Consider the following 14,863-nt stretch of genomic DNA (forward strand, 5'->3'; position numbering starts at 1 on the left):
GCCTATAATAGCTACTTTACTGCCTCTCTGGCGGTCGTCCCTGTACTCGCTCTCTTTAATCTTGGATAATTTTACGCTTTAGATTTTTTCTCTCTCGCGTCGCTCCCTCATACGCTTCAAAATTAGGAATCTCTCTCGAGGCAGAGTCGTCGTTTCATCGGAGTATCGCTGCGTGTAAAATCCGTATATCCCGAGTGGAAATCGCCGATGCGTTATTTCACATCGCCTACTCCCGATATCTATTGTTTCGCCTTTGAATATTCCCCTCCGCTAGAGCACAATAGTTTCCCCATTACCATCCAATCTCCAGGCACACGCGCGCTTCGCAGCGTTCATCCCTCATTTTTTGCCTCTCGATTCCTTTACTCTACTGCGTCCCTCTTTCGGCGCGGCACGTCTTGCGGAAAACGAGGAATATACGCGCGCGCGATCGAAAATCAATGCGACTCTACTGCAAGTTGGAGAGCGAGGAGTCACCGCCGCTATACCGAGCAAAAAAGTTTGTAATACATATTCCAGCTGGAATTTCGACGTATTCACCGCATGGTAGGGCCGGACAGCTTGTTTTATTGCTCTCATCCGGCGAAATATATGTATATCTGCATGCGATGGGTATAAAAGTTTACGGCTTCTTTACGAGCGTGTCAGCATTGGGCGCCAGCTACTGCGGTGTACGCTATTTTGAGTGTCGACTGCGCGCGCGGAAGGTCAGGAAGATATCAAGCATAAAATGGTCATCGGATTTGCCGCTGTGCAAGAGTGAGCGAGAGCAGCACGATGCTTCGTTGCTCTTCTCTGCGCGCAATATTGGCCTGATGCGCGCTAGCTCGATCGCGCGGCTTGTATAGAAACTGCTATACATCGCTCCTTTTCAACAGTTTGTAATTTGCAAGGTCGCACAATTGCTAGGTCTCGCGCAGCCAACTGCGGTGTCCGAGCTGCAATTTACGATGATTTAACAGCCGCCTCGATTGTCACACTGCACGGGGCGCGGGTGTAACCGAAGCAATTGTCGAGCTTCGATATTTGTAGATGATTCAACGTATAGATAATAGGGGACAGGATGGTCATTTTGTGTATCAGCCCCGGCTGAATCGATATAATTCAGGTGAACAATTCCCTGATGTAATGGCTCTGGTTCCCAACTTCTGCTCTGCCTGGCGTTCTTGGACGTAATTACTCGAAAGTGCTAGTTAACTGCTCAGCCAAAACACTTCCCAGTCGCCTGCGCTGTCCAAGTTCCCAAGCGGGGCTGGCTTCCGTTTTCTTCGAGCCACTATAGTTCTCGTCTTCTTGACTTTTCGCGAAATTAATCGAAATATCGATCATCTATAAACATAACATCATCATCCAAATTGCCCGAAAGAACGGTAGCAAGGGATGTAAAATTAGAAAAGGCAATCGGAAAAAAATGAAGCTGAAAGCAATTAAAAAGATCCCGGGCGAGAGGAAGGGTTAACCGACTCCATTCATCCCGTCTGCGGCCCGGTCTGTTTTCTCCCTCTCACCTCTTCGCATCTCCCCGTCGGAGCAACTGCTAACCCTTCTTTCCTGCAGCCAATCTTGCCACCCTTTTTCCCCGTATACGTAACCGATCTCCTATCCCAGTCGGACCTCCTCCACTCCGCACGCGCTGGCATACGTCTCGTCCGCATTACATTCCTGAGCGTCGTCGTCGTCGTTGTCCCTTATAACATCTGCCGCACACGTGTAGAGGAATAGCTATAGGTACGCACAGGGTCGAGGGCGTGTGTATGGGGTGAGAAGGGATCGTGGGAGGAGGTCGCGAATTGCCACGCAAATTACAGTGACCAGCGGCCGGCTCGAATGCAATTTAATCGGCCCAAGGAATCCCCTGTGTGTGTGTGTGTGTGTGTGTGTGTGTGTGTGTGTGAGAGAGAGAGAGAGAGAGAGAGAGCTCGAGTCAGCATGAAGGACAGAGAGGGAAGAGCCGAAGAGCCATTTCTCGCGCGACGTTAATTGTCGGCGGCGGGGCGGCTGCAGTTCACGACTACTGCTGCGGCTGATAGGGAAAGGGAAAGTCGATAGGGACCGCCGCGCCGGCTGCTGGCGCTGCTCTCGAGACTCCGACGAGCAGCCAGAATAGACGTAATCGAATTAAGTAATTAACGCTTGGATTTGTAAATGAAGCCAGGGCTACGTTTCTCCCACGAGAGAGAAGGAGGGAGAGGGAGCGGGACTTAACCTGTCGACTTCGGACTTTCTTGTAGTGTTCCTTCTTCTCCACCTCCTCCTCTCCTTCCCTCGGACGGAAAGCGAGAGGTTTTCTCGCCTCGGAAAGAATGACAAAAAGAGGAGAGAGAGCGAGAGAGAGAGAGAGAGAGAGAGAGAGAGAGAGAGAGAGAGAGAGAGAGAGAGAGATGCGATCGGTAATTGCCGGCGCGTCGATGAGAATTATGCCTCCGAGACTTGGCGCGCCCTGGAAAAGTTCGCTCTCGGGGCTTTAATTTTCAACTGGTATCATACTTATCGGCCTGAGAAATTGGATTTGCGCGCGAGCAGAGAGCTAGCTGCTTGCTTCCAACTCCTTACTCGAGCGCGCGTTGCTTTCTTTCTTTCTTTCTCTTTTTTCCCGAAGCGCTTTTCTTTATCGGATTTCATGGCACACGATACACTGCAGAGCTGCTGTTGATGCGCGAAGAGAGCCGGGAAATTAAATCGCTAATGCGAGACTACTTTGCCGGGGAGTAATAATGAGTTACTCTCGAGGAGTTGAACAGTTGTGACTCCGAAAGTCGAAAACAATCTATTGTGACACGCGTTGAGCAATTTCATACTATCGATCATCTCTTTAGTAGCCTGTAATCCGATGCCAGACACGATGTTTATTCTTGCAATAAGCAGTATTCGTTGCATCACGTGCTACTCAAAAAAGCGTATAATTTACCACATCGTTGCAAAATGCATATCGTGATGAATTTATTCTCGACCCAAAAACAAACATTTTCCCAACAATCAATAAAGAGCGTTTTCTTCGGAAGTGAAAACTTTAAAAACTCATCGATGATCTAACTCGACGGATAAAGCCGCAACAGCATCTCCGAACGTGCGATGCTCCCGCGGCGCGTTGTGCAATCGAACTTTCTCATATTGCACCGCGAGCCACAGCCGCGCGGGGTTATTAATTGAATAAGCCTTATGAAGTCTGACTCATCCCGGAAATTATCCGCTGATCGCGGATTATAAACGGCGTGTTCGTGGAATAGCGACGTCGCGCGGCGACGGCGATCGCTTTTCTTGTTGGAAAACATGTCGGCGGAGTATAAGGAAATGCCTTTCATGTTCGGGACGTTAAATGAAAATTCAATGAAAGCGTTTTGGCTTTATTGCCTCGTTTCGCGGGTACGTCAATCCTTTGCGTTGGTTGTATAGTTGTTTCGTAAGCTACCTGTTTCTCGATATAATTAGCGACGATAGAGATGTGCGTAAATTGGCAATTCCAAATGCACGATCAGGCTGAATTCTGGTCTTTGAAATAATACAAGATAAACCCGAGAAATAACGTCATTAGTCAAAGTCTCGCGAGGCTTTGCATACGTCCCAAAAAACACGTTCTCAAGACCGTTCCAACCATAGCTCGTCCCCTAGAATTCCGTAGCAGGCCATCCATCCTCCCCCGGAGCAAACAAAAGCTTACTCTAGACTCCACATCCTCTGCTTGCACACATACACATGCGCGCATACCACGCGCGTCACACGCATAATAGCCATTCGCTTCTTATCGTTTGCCTACTGGAGGCTCGTTCACATACAGCGCCATCACCTCAGCCATAACAGTTCAGCAAAGTCGCATCGTATTAGTTGTTGTTTTTTTTCTTTTGATTTTAGTCCGACCCTTAAGACCGAAATAAAAGCTCTTAGTGCGAGAAAAAAACGCGCGTTAATCGGACATCGGGCGCTTGATGTCAGTTGGGTCATGGACAATCAGCGAGAGAACGAGGATGACCAAGAGCAGCAGCAGCAGCCGGTGCTGCGCTCGATTCACAATCGGCACAGCTCCTTCGTACGGTTCATCAACACGACGCGGCACAACATCAGCGTTTACTGGATCGACTATCAGGGCAAGAAGGTCTGCTACCGGGTTTTGGGTTGTAGAACCTACCTCGATATCAATACCTTCGTCACGCATCCTTGGATTTTCGTCGACGAGGAGACCAAAGATAGGTGAGATTGCTATCTTCGTCCGAGTCTTTTCTTTTTTTCCCTTGCTCTCTGATTGGTTTAATGAGTAGGCGCGAGCCGAACGCGGAAATTCATGTGCACTGTGTACAGCTTGTTAAAAAAAAAAACGGGGATACTCACGGTGTTGGCCGTTAAAGTCTCATCCTTCACGCTTTTTAAATTCGAGTCAATTACGAGCACGTTTCCTAGTTTTCGAAAATGTCGCGTCACCTCGCGCGATTCTACAGTATAAGATATAAGATTAAAAAATCTGATAAATCGACGCTGCGCGCAGATTTCCAGCCAACGGCCAGGAGGTCTACTTCCCGAAGTCGTGGTTCGCCCAGTTCCAGGGTATGCGCCAGTCAGAGCTACCATCTCGGATCGAGCGTACCCAAGTTTACATTACGCTGCCGCTTTACTCGCTGCGCGACCTCTGCCTGCGCGAGATCAAGCGCCGGCTGCGCTACGACCGTCATGCCTTTGGCCTCGAGATACCCTGGAGTCTGCAGCGCGAACTTTACAACATGCACCCGAGGAAGCCTGATCCAAACGAGCAGCAGCTCTAGCGCACGTGCGGCGAGTGAGTCGCTACATCGGTCCTGCTCCTGACGATGAGCCTGTAATGTAGTTTGAATAAGCTTTTAGGAAATGTAGATGATGTTTCTTCGGTCCTAAAACGTGCCTAAAGTTAGAAGGAACTGAAGGGTGAGGCTGGATTTGTAGCGGCGATGTGTGTTTTTTACTTTAGTAAATTCTGGAAAGTATGAATATTGATAAAAACTTTCCACCCGCATTTTTCTTTGATTAGCAGTGTTTCGAAAAAAAAAACAGTGGATGTATGACGCACTCTAATTTAGAGGCTTTAGAATGATGGCTAGAATAGTTTATTTTAAAACTAACTGATTATTTTATTCATCGTAAAAAAAATGAACTGAAGGATTAAATTATCTCAAAACATTTTCTGATTATTATCAAATGAGACTAAATTTGATTAATTTATTCACGAAGTTTTTGATGTTAAATTTATTTAATTTTCAAAATATCGATTTCTCACTTTAAAAGCAAAATTCTAACAATATAGTTTTCTCATATACATATCTACAAAGGTTCCAAGTTTTATCTTACTTTCATCGTTAATTGTTGAATCGATAGAACTACTTTACAAAAACAAATTGCTTCTTATAATGCTTCACAACATCCGTTCATTACTTTAAGTCCTTGGTGAAATTGGAGCTACAAATTCATCCTCAACTCCTATGGGTAATCAACAAGTGCGTTGAGCGTGACATTGATCTATACAATCGATTAAAATGGACTCCTGTCGAGTGAACTGGAGACATACCAATGAGTGATTGTTTGCAAGATGTGAAATAACTGCAAATTTTGTTCAAGTTCGTGCTTTTCTCGGTTTTAACTATAGAAAAAGTCTGACAATGTGGCAATCTTCTGACTCAATTTTCAAAGAGTTAAATTTTGATGGGCATTAAAAACCTGAACGTAGCAGATTTTTTCTTTAGTGCTTAACTCTGTTCGTATACATGTACGAAAATTGTTCTAAAACTTAGGATAACGATAAGCTGTTGTTGAGAAAAATTAAATTACTCAACTCATTTATATTACGAATAAAATTATCCACACCGTAAACGGGTTTCCCTGGATGAATTCTAATTTTAAATTTAATTTTAAATGTAATGATCGAATGATAATAATTGTATGAAATTAAGTAGTGTTCATTAGATTTAAAAACTAATTTTATGGGATACTGATAAATTTATAGTATATAAGAAAACTATGTCAATTAAACATGTGTTTGATAATTTATCGAAATGTGCTAATTTGTTTAATTTTGAATCATTAAAATTTTTTATATTATTAAGCGAAAATGCACACAACAAATATGGTGGCTATTAATTACATTTATAGCACAGTGTGGCTAAAATCCGTTGTTAAGTCACGCCTATCTGTGACTAAAGTAGTCCTTTTTTGCACCGTGTTCATCAAACTCGCTACGCTCGTGCGCTAACCTCACGGTGCAAATAAGGACTACTTTAGTCACGAATAGGCGAGACTTGCGGATTTTAGTAGTCTCTGCTATAAAATTTTATACGATACTCTTGACTTAAATGGTTCAGTTTTACACGGCGCTTAGCGCCCTCGCTACGCTTGGCTGCTTACTGCGCCGTGTAAAAAAGAACCATTTAAGTCACACGTATCGTAATGTACTGTTTATTACGCTGGTGAAAAGGAATGTTAATGTATGAAATCAAAATGTTACAAGTATAAATGCATGAAATTAAAAAAAATGCTGATTCGAATAACAAATAGTACATTGTGCATCAAGGGGAGAAAATGGCTTTTCTTCCCATGGTACACACCGTATTTTTTACAAGGAGGGCATGAAAGGGTCCTTTTAATGCCAGAAAGAAGCGTAGGTAATCGTGCATTTCAAGTCGTGCGCAATAGAGTTGTTATTTTTTGTGTTTCAAATTCAATTTTAAAGATTTTATAAAATGTGCGAAAACTTGAAAAACAATGGTTGAAATAAAATAGCCTATTTTGAAAAGAGGTCCATTTCATGCCTGAGTTGTGAAAATTATATTTTTATATCGTAGTACATAATACGTTTGTGTTCAAATGTACAGTAGAAATTGTAGTGTAGAGAATAATTGTTCGATATAAATATTATTTTGACTTGTTTACAATAGTTTTTCTTATAACATTACGTTTATTGAAAGAAGCATCGACAATTTCTTATAAGATTCAAGAGGCATAAGTTCGCGAACAAAATAGCATATGAATTTAATGTAACTCCAAACGATTAGCTTTAATTGCATACCATTATAGAAAAGCGTCTCGCTCTCAACCGAATTTCTACCGGTGATTATCCTCCGTTTAACTTTTACAGTCTCGTGCGCCTAGTCGCCCCCCGAAGAATGAAAATAAAAAGGAAGAAATCCACGCGCTAAACACCGCAAGGCTATGCAATTTCAAACGAGAAGAGTCTCTCTCTCTCTCTCTAGTTTTACAAGCGGCGAAAATTAAGCGATTAGCGCCGCGTTAGGCACTCGAGTGCAAAGCTCGAGTCCCATACATGTACGCTTTGAAAAAAGCTCTGCCAACGACGGTCTCATGTACACACATTGTAAAGTGGATAACCTTCCAAGAATTCTCCTCAAAACAAATAAAGAGCCAAAAAAGAAAGCAAGCAACGCGACTCTACGGCAAGTTCCCTTCAGCCCGTCCCCCGTCCCCACCTCCTCGGCAGCGATCCGAAAAAAGGAGCGAGAGAAACTGTACAAAACAAAAGTCTCGCGTGCTTTGACTGGCCAAACTTCCGCCTCTTTCGACTGCGAGCTTCTTCTCTCTCTTTCCTTTCCTTCTAACTTTTCGGAGGCCTTTTCCCGCCGGTACAGGGCTGTGTATGTGTATACCTATATACGTCGGTACACAGTGAGAGAGAGAGAGAGAGAGAGAGAGAGAGAGAGAGAGAGAGAGAGAACGCGCGGCGTGTCTCACTGGATTTGCAGTCGAGTCTTTCTCTCTGTCGCTCTCGCGTGCGAGCTGCACTTTGCGCGGTACTCCGCCAGGGCGAGAGACAAGTTCTTATCGAGTTTTCCGCGGGAAATCAATGCGTGCCTCGATTTCGCGTCGCGGGAGAGGAGGACGTGCCTGGAAGTGGGCGACGAGGAGGAAGAAGTCGAAGAAGAAGAAGCTCACACGAGTACACGTTGCGAATGTATTACCCTGACTGCCGAGCCGAGAGAGAGAGAGAGAGAGAGAGAGAGAGAGAGAGAGAGAGAGAGAGAGAGAGAGAGAGAGAGAGAGCTTTTTTGGGATTTTTGCCGGGGGAGGACGTGAGAGCTCACGGCTTTTCCTACGCAATTACGAGTGTGTTCGGTGGCGAGAAGGATTTTTCCCTTCTCCGCTTCTCTTTTTAGATTGTGTGCCTTCGGGGATGCCTGCTGGGTATGTGCGTTATATACGTTTTTCTTTTTCCGGAGGTGAGGGATATACAGCGCGCGCGAAGACCATTATCTGCAGATTATAACTGTTCTCGCGGTGATTTCATGAATAATATCGCAATGGAAGATAATTGCACTATCGGATATCACAAATTTTAAATAATTGTAAAACTCGAATTTATGAAGAGAATCAGAGAATAGTTGCAATAATTCCCGCGATATATTAATGATATAGAAAGTAAAATTACGCTCTCGCAGTGCGAGCTGGCAGTGCAGAATTCAGATCTACAACTTTCAATGGAGTTCACTCAGTTCGCTAATTATAGCTGGTGCTCTCTCGACTCTAGCGGGTGAGCTACTTGATAAAGCTCGATTAATTCGCTGTTAGTATAGCTCCGCTGATTTTCTAGTATTTATATTGAAAATACAAGCGTCGAGGTGTAGGTTAATTATTTCGAGAGCAGCTCCTACACTCTAGCTTTACTAATTGCTGCTGAGTACTTATTCCACTCGCGCTTGTGAATTTTGTTCTCTATACCGTTCAATTTTAAATTTGCTTCGCATGTGCGAATATATATACTGTTATCGATAGCTGCTGAAAGTTTATTCTTCTTGGAACATAATGAAATATCGATGTACAGAATTTATTCTCTGGGGATCGTCGACAATTGAAAAATACTTGGAAACATCAAAACCTCGCGTTGCAGATACACAGCGTGAAAAATACACGAAAGGAGCCTCTGCCAACATCGGAAGAATCTCGGCTCCGTCGCCGTTTCGACTTTTGCTATGCACAGCTTCTTTGCCACTATATATGCACGCAGGGCGCTAAAGTGTCGTGTTTACCCATGCGTATGCGCGATGCAGAAAGAAAGTGAGAACTGCAGCGCGCGAAAGATATTCCGAGGCTGCAGCCGAGCTCAGGAATTTCCTGTTTCGCCCAGCAGCAACAGCAGCTAGGAAATGAGGATCTTTTGTAAGGACTATACACACAGAGCCAGGAGCGTATCTTCGTGCATATTGTGTACACGTGTAAGCAGAGTACTTTGGGATCGGATTTGGAATTCGAGAGATATTCTATTCATATAATATTCGTTAATTCCGTAAAAAAACAATTCTATTCTCGTCGGAGGGAAGAAAAAACCAGCGGCGTCAGCCCGAAAAAAAAGCTTCGTCGCGACGAAAATCGACAGATTCGTCAACGCCTCTCTCGTCGTCGTACGCGCATATTGACAGCCCGTCAATTATTATAACAGAAGTGGAGGAAAATCTGTATCCAGCAATTTCTCCTTTCGTGAAAAAGTGAAAAAGAACTAGCGCCTTCGCGTTCGTAATGCCTGTCGATGCTTATACAGTATTATCCTGTTTTTTTTCAATATTGTTGTCAAAGTTTTGATTGGTATTCTTCTGGCGATCATCAACACTATCATCAAAACTACTGGAAAATTAGTAACTTATTTGTATTTGTATCAATTATTTATTTTTGTTTGTAGATATTCTTAAAATATATCTTATTTTAATTTTTTTCTATTGTAATTTCAGATAAATAATACAACACTTTTGTATCGCAGTTTTCAAGAGGAAGTAAACAAAAGGATGATATTTCGTTTGTAGGATTTCAATTGGAATATTAGAAAATTGATTGTTTAGGTATTTAGCATAGTTTAGAGGGATGTAGTAAGCTACTTAGAGCTTTTTTCAATCTAAGCAATTTTCTTTATTGAGTTTAGGTTTTTTCAGTTCAGTATATACACTTGAATTTTGAAAGTGAATTGTACTGATTCAGCTTAAAAGATTTAATTAATATAGCGTACGTCGTTATATGATGCCAAGTTACACGGATTGTATTCGGCGATTACGTATTTCCTAAATTATGCATTTTTTATAATCCCTATATAAAAAAGTCATGACCGGATGAAGTGAAGCCAAGAATGCGTCAATATGATTGGCTCATGTAGTGCGCATGCGTCAAAAGTATCGTTAGAATTTTTTGATTTATTTTTGATTTCTAAAATTGATTCTAATATTAAAAATGTAATATAATACTATAATACATATCAAATTATAATTTGTGTATTTATAATATTCTAGAGACATTCTACTCTCGAGAATATTCTATTCTACATAACATAACCTTAAAATTTTAAAAGGAAGTTGGCGACGAAACCGCGTCAATTTTGAAATTTATATGAGCGCGAAATGAATCATATATTGTAAAGTTTGATATATTTCCGTGATAGAAAACAAATATTAAAAATATCAATCAAGTATTTATATTCCATTTAATAAGTTAATGAAATCGTAGTCTACTACAGTGTGTGCAGCGCACTGCGCCAAGTCTAGTTTAATTTAAAAAGTGGTTTAATTTTGTATATATGTATGAGATAAAGGCCAAAATATAACTTTCAGCTTTTAATAATATAGGAAAATAGCTGAAATAATTGGGTTGGATGGGGCATGTTGCACAGAAGTTATTATTGAATTTATGTATCAAAAAATCGCTTTTACGGTTGTGTATGTCTAAAAGTATTAAAAAAAATGTTTTCCACGGTAAAAAGTTATATTTTGAAAATGTTTACAACTTTTACATTTAACATTTGCATGTAAAACGTAAATCCGTAATTTTTTATGGCAAATAATTGGTTTATAGCTGTAAAAAATCGATTTTGGGCTGTTAACTCGAGTTATAAGTATTTTCATGATTTGATGTCAATAGAAAAAAGTTGTATTTTTCAAAGATATACATCTTTTCCATTTAACTTTTTTTTGTAGAATGCTTGGATTTAAAGTTACAGCCCAAAAACCGTTTTTAGCGATTTTTGAAGGTGGCCGTATTTTGTATATATGTTAGGAATCAGGCCCAAAATAGGACCGTCAGCATACTATTATGAGACGAGTTCCCAACAAAATTTTGAGCCAGATTGACTAAAGTCTCTCAGAGATAATCGCATCACAAGAAAATTTTTATTAAAAAAACGCTTAACAATCGAACCAATTGTGCCCGCATTTCAAAACGACGTAGAGGATCGGGATAAAGTTTCAGCCCGATCGGTCTAAAATTGCGTGAGATATCGCATCTCACACATTTTTCGCACACGAAACTATGAGGCACTTACGTGTCGCGGTCGTGCCTAAAAAGCAAGACAAACATCAACGTTTAGTTTCAATTTTCGCGCGTCAGCATCAGCGCACCGGTGTATATCTATAATACGCATGCGAGAGCGAGCTGGGTATCCAGGCGAAGTTCGGCATCAGCAGCCAATGGCCGCGCGGCGCGCTATCTCTGAATTATTATCACAGCCTGGCAGTATATACAGCTGCAGCGCAAGCGATACAAAATGCTCGCGCGCGATATTGACGAACCTTCGATGGCATCCTCGTGTCGATGTGTGTGTGGACGGAGGGTGTTATGCTAAGTGCGCTCGACGCCGCGCGTTGGCTGTATTTTCAATGCTTATCTTTACGCCGATGTAATTGCACTGCTGTAGACTACGGGCATGTGTGTACTTTTCATAAAATTTTATCAGAGTTTAAAAAGTTCTCTAGAAAAGTCGTTCGAAATTTTATTGACAAGCTCGTTTAGGTGAAGCTCGATCGTCACGACATTTTTTAATTTTTCCAACAGCCATCGGTCCTTTACACGGCCCCAACTTCAGGCTTTCATCCCGCCTTAGCGCTGTACTGGCAGCGCCTTCGGCAAAAGACGCCGTACCGATTCTCGTGCACTGCACTCGCTGCGAGAGAAACTGTCCCGCTGGAGAAGAGCCGTTCGAAAAGTTCCGAAGTACAGTATATAATAAGTCCGGGACTCTCGCGTTCATATATACATCACATTGGAGCGTATACCTCATGGCTCTGTGTATATACATGTATATACCTCTCTCTCTCTCTCTCTCTCTCTCTCTCTCTCTCTCTCTCTCTCTCTCTCTCTCTCTCTCGGGCGGCCTCGTAAATCTGCGCCCGGCCAACCTTAAGTAGCATTAAGAAGTTATTAACTCGATCCTCCGTGATTACCGGGACACGGTAACGAACTACGCCGCGAGTTTACGAGGCTGCTGCTGCTGAGAAAGGGGCTGCAGGAGAGAAGAGGTATGTATAATAGCAGCGGGGGTGAGGCTGACGAAGTCGAGCTGCGGAGAGACGCGCGCGGGAGCAGATGTCGTGAGGAGAAACGAGTACGCCGCAGCGAGATTGTTGCCGCTGACGCTTTTCCGTAGGGTTTGGGTGCGGAGATTTGAGGTTTGCTGCCATGCGCTGAGTATCTGAGCTTCTTGGATTTCAGTGCTTTTTTGATGCTTTTTTTTAAATAATTATTCGAGCTTGATTTTATTTCAAAAGTTGATGCAGAGGATACGAGTTTCGCGTTTTACGACTACTCCGACAATGGACTTTACTTGATTCGCGTGCGGCTTCGCGGCGGTCCAGTGCGAAGCGCGCGTGCGTAACGCCGCCTAATTATCTACTCCCTTCTACGGTGCACAGAGAAAAAACTGCAGAAAAAAGTGACAAAACCGTTGACGAGTCCTCTGTAATCCGAACGATCCACGCTCGCATTTTATGCTCGTCGAGAACATGGAGAAGACCATGTCGACACCTCCATACATACATATACATACACATCCAGCTTTCGAATGGCTGGACGCACTCGCGTTTCAAACTCTCGCGCTCGCGGAACGATGATACCTGTGAAATTCGGCTCTTTTTTAATTAGACTTTGACTCGCTCTTCCCCTTTCCCTTTCTCCGGCAGGCCGTATAATAATAGAGAAATTCTGAGAAGTGTATACGTGAGAAATGGAGTTTGCGAGAGAGAGAGAGAGAGAGAGGAAAAGAGGGAGTTGGCTGTTTTGCGATGAAAAGTTTTCGCGTTATACGCCGCCGCAGCTAAATTAATGGCCGCGACGAGCGGCAAAAACTTTCGACTTCTTTTGTGCGCGCGATAATTGAATGGAGCTTCCCTTTTTTCTTCTTCGGCTCGCTGCGAAGTTACGTTGCGCAAAATAAGCGCTCGCTGGACGTTTACGAAAAATACAGGATTCTTTATTCTGTAGTTTTTTTCAAAACGAGCCATACGGAAGTGACTCACGGACTGAGCGAATTTTCGCTGTACCAGATAGTGTGTGTGTGTGCGTGCTTTTGACGGTTCACTTTTTGAAATGTTTAAAAATTTCAGCATAGAACGCGAAAAATGTTTGTAGGTATTAAAGTTCTTGAGATAACCCAACAACGCACCTGGCCCTTCTCTCGCTGCTCGATCACCTTGAGCGCGCATTTTAGAGATTCCCATTTTTATTTCTCTTTGTCAATTGCCTGTGTTGTTTTCTCAATGTTGTGTTTTAATGAAAAAAAAACACAAGTCGTGTCGGTAGTTTTCAGTGAAACTGAAACTCCACTTTTTACTCCTCATATGCCAGCTTTGCTTGAATTTTGTTTTTTTTTCGGAACAATTCGAAATAGATTTCAAGAATCTCGAGCAAAATAATCGAATACACTCCATCCTTCACTCCTAAATAATTTTCACACAAGCCAATACTGTCTCGCTCATATATTCTGCAAAACAAATCGCGCGCGAGGTGTCGACAAGTCGTGAATTGCAAGCCAATCGCGGTAATCACAGTTATTACGCAAGAATACGCGCCATGTCGACACCTCTTATATTATATCCATAAGATTGAGTAATCGCCAGAACTCGCATCTTATCATAATTCACACGTCCAGCCAGGCCATTACCCGTCCTTTTCGCACACGAGCTCTTTACCGCAAAAAGCATCGAAAGGATTCCTCCTAATCATCGATCATCGTACACCCGGCGTACAAAAAGTGGCTCACGTGCGCACTCACGACTTTCGCTACCGCCGCAGCTCCAAAACCCACAAAGCGTTACGCAAAGCGCATATATCGCGTACAGGTATCTATATCTATCAGGCCATTACCCTCGCGTGAATTACATCGAGCGGCGAATCGAGCTATCGCGAAAAATCTCGACGCACACGCGAGAGAGGGAGAGAAGCCATAAGCCGCGTGTCATGCATTATTTATCTGAATCGTCCCTCTCCATCTCAATAAACACGAGCTCACGCAGCCTATGCGTTCGAGTATTCATCGGCGCGCACTCGTTCGCGAACAATGATTTACGAAGGAGCATCTCGAGAGATAAAATCGATAAACATCGCGCGCGGTAAGAGTTGAGGTCGTTCTCTCGTCGACCTTTGCATGCGCAGGAGACTCTCTCGCGAAAGTCGCCTCGCAGCACGCTTCTCTCCTTCTGCAGGGACAGCAATGAAGAGTAACGCGCGTCGCGCGTCTGCGAAAGTGCCTCCTATCGCGCGCCGCGACTCTTTAGCGTACGTGGCAGGGTATCGATGCATGCATGGGCTCTTATTCGATGCCGAGTTCTGCTGTGTGTATATTTGCTCTTCGCGATCTATGAGTGTACGCGAGCGGTTTTATCTGCGAGAAGAGCCGAGAGAGAGAGAGAGAGAGAGAGAGAGAGAGAGAGAGAGAGAGAGAGAGAGAGAGGGAGAGAGAGGGAGAGAGAGATGTATACGTTTGAGAGGTTTTGGATCTCAAGTGGAGTTTGACTCGATGATGGATAATGTTCGCCTCTGGAGCTTGTAGTTCGGTGGGAAGGAATTATCTTCATTAGCGATTCCGTTCCGTCTTTTACTCTAATTTCTGGTCATGATTTTCGAGTGCTTCGCGAAAAAGCACTTTTAA

The 14,863-nt window shown here is 43.2% G+C and overlaps 1 protein-coding gene across 6 annotated transcripts in view; it reads left to right on the forward strand.

Annotated features, from left to right (window-relative positions):
• The window catches only part of LOC100116138 (prolyl 4-hydroxylase subunit alpha-1), a 192,769-nt gene that overhangs the window by 38,689 nt on the left and 139,217 nt on the right, over positions 1-14,863 (forward strand). For 2 of the 6 annotated variants that reach the window (XM_032598489.1, XM_032598490.1), the window contains exon 2: positions 3,850-4,185. The exons of 3 other annotated variants lie outside the window; for them this stretch is intronic. In XM_032598489.1, the coding sequence (XP_032454380.1) occupies positions 3,924-4,185 (262 nt within the window). In that variant the 5' untranslated portion in view covers positions 3,850-3,923. Of the gene's footprint in view, positions 1-3,849; positions 4,186-14,863 lie in introns of those variants that run through there. One more of the 6 variants, XM_032598491.1, reaches the window with a different exon arrangement.

Source organism: Nasonia vitripennis, chromosome 3 (genome assembly GCF_009193385.2).
Source record: "Nasonia vitripennis strain AsymCx chromosome 3, Nvit_psr_1.1, whole genome shotgun sequence".
Classification (NCBI taxonomy): Eukaryota; Metazoa; Arthropoda; class Insecta; order Hymenoptera; family Pteromalidae; genus Nasonia; species Nasonia vitripennis.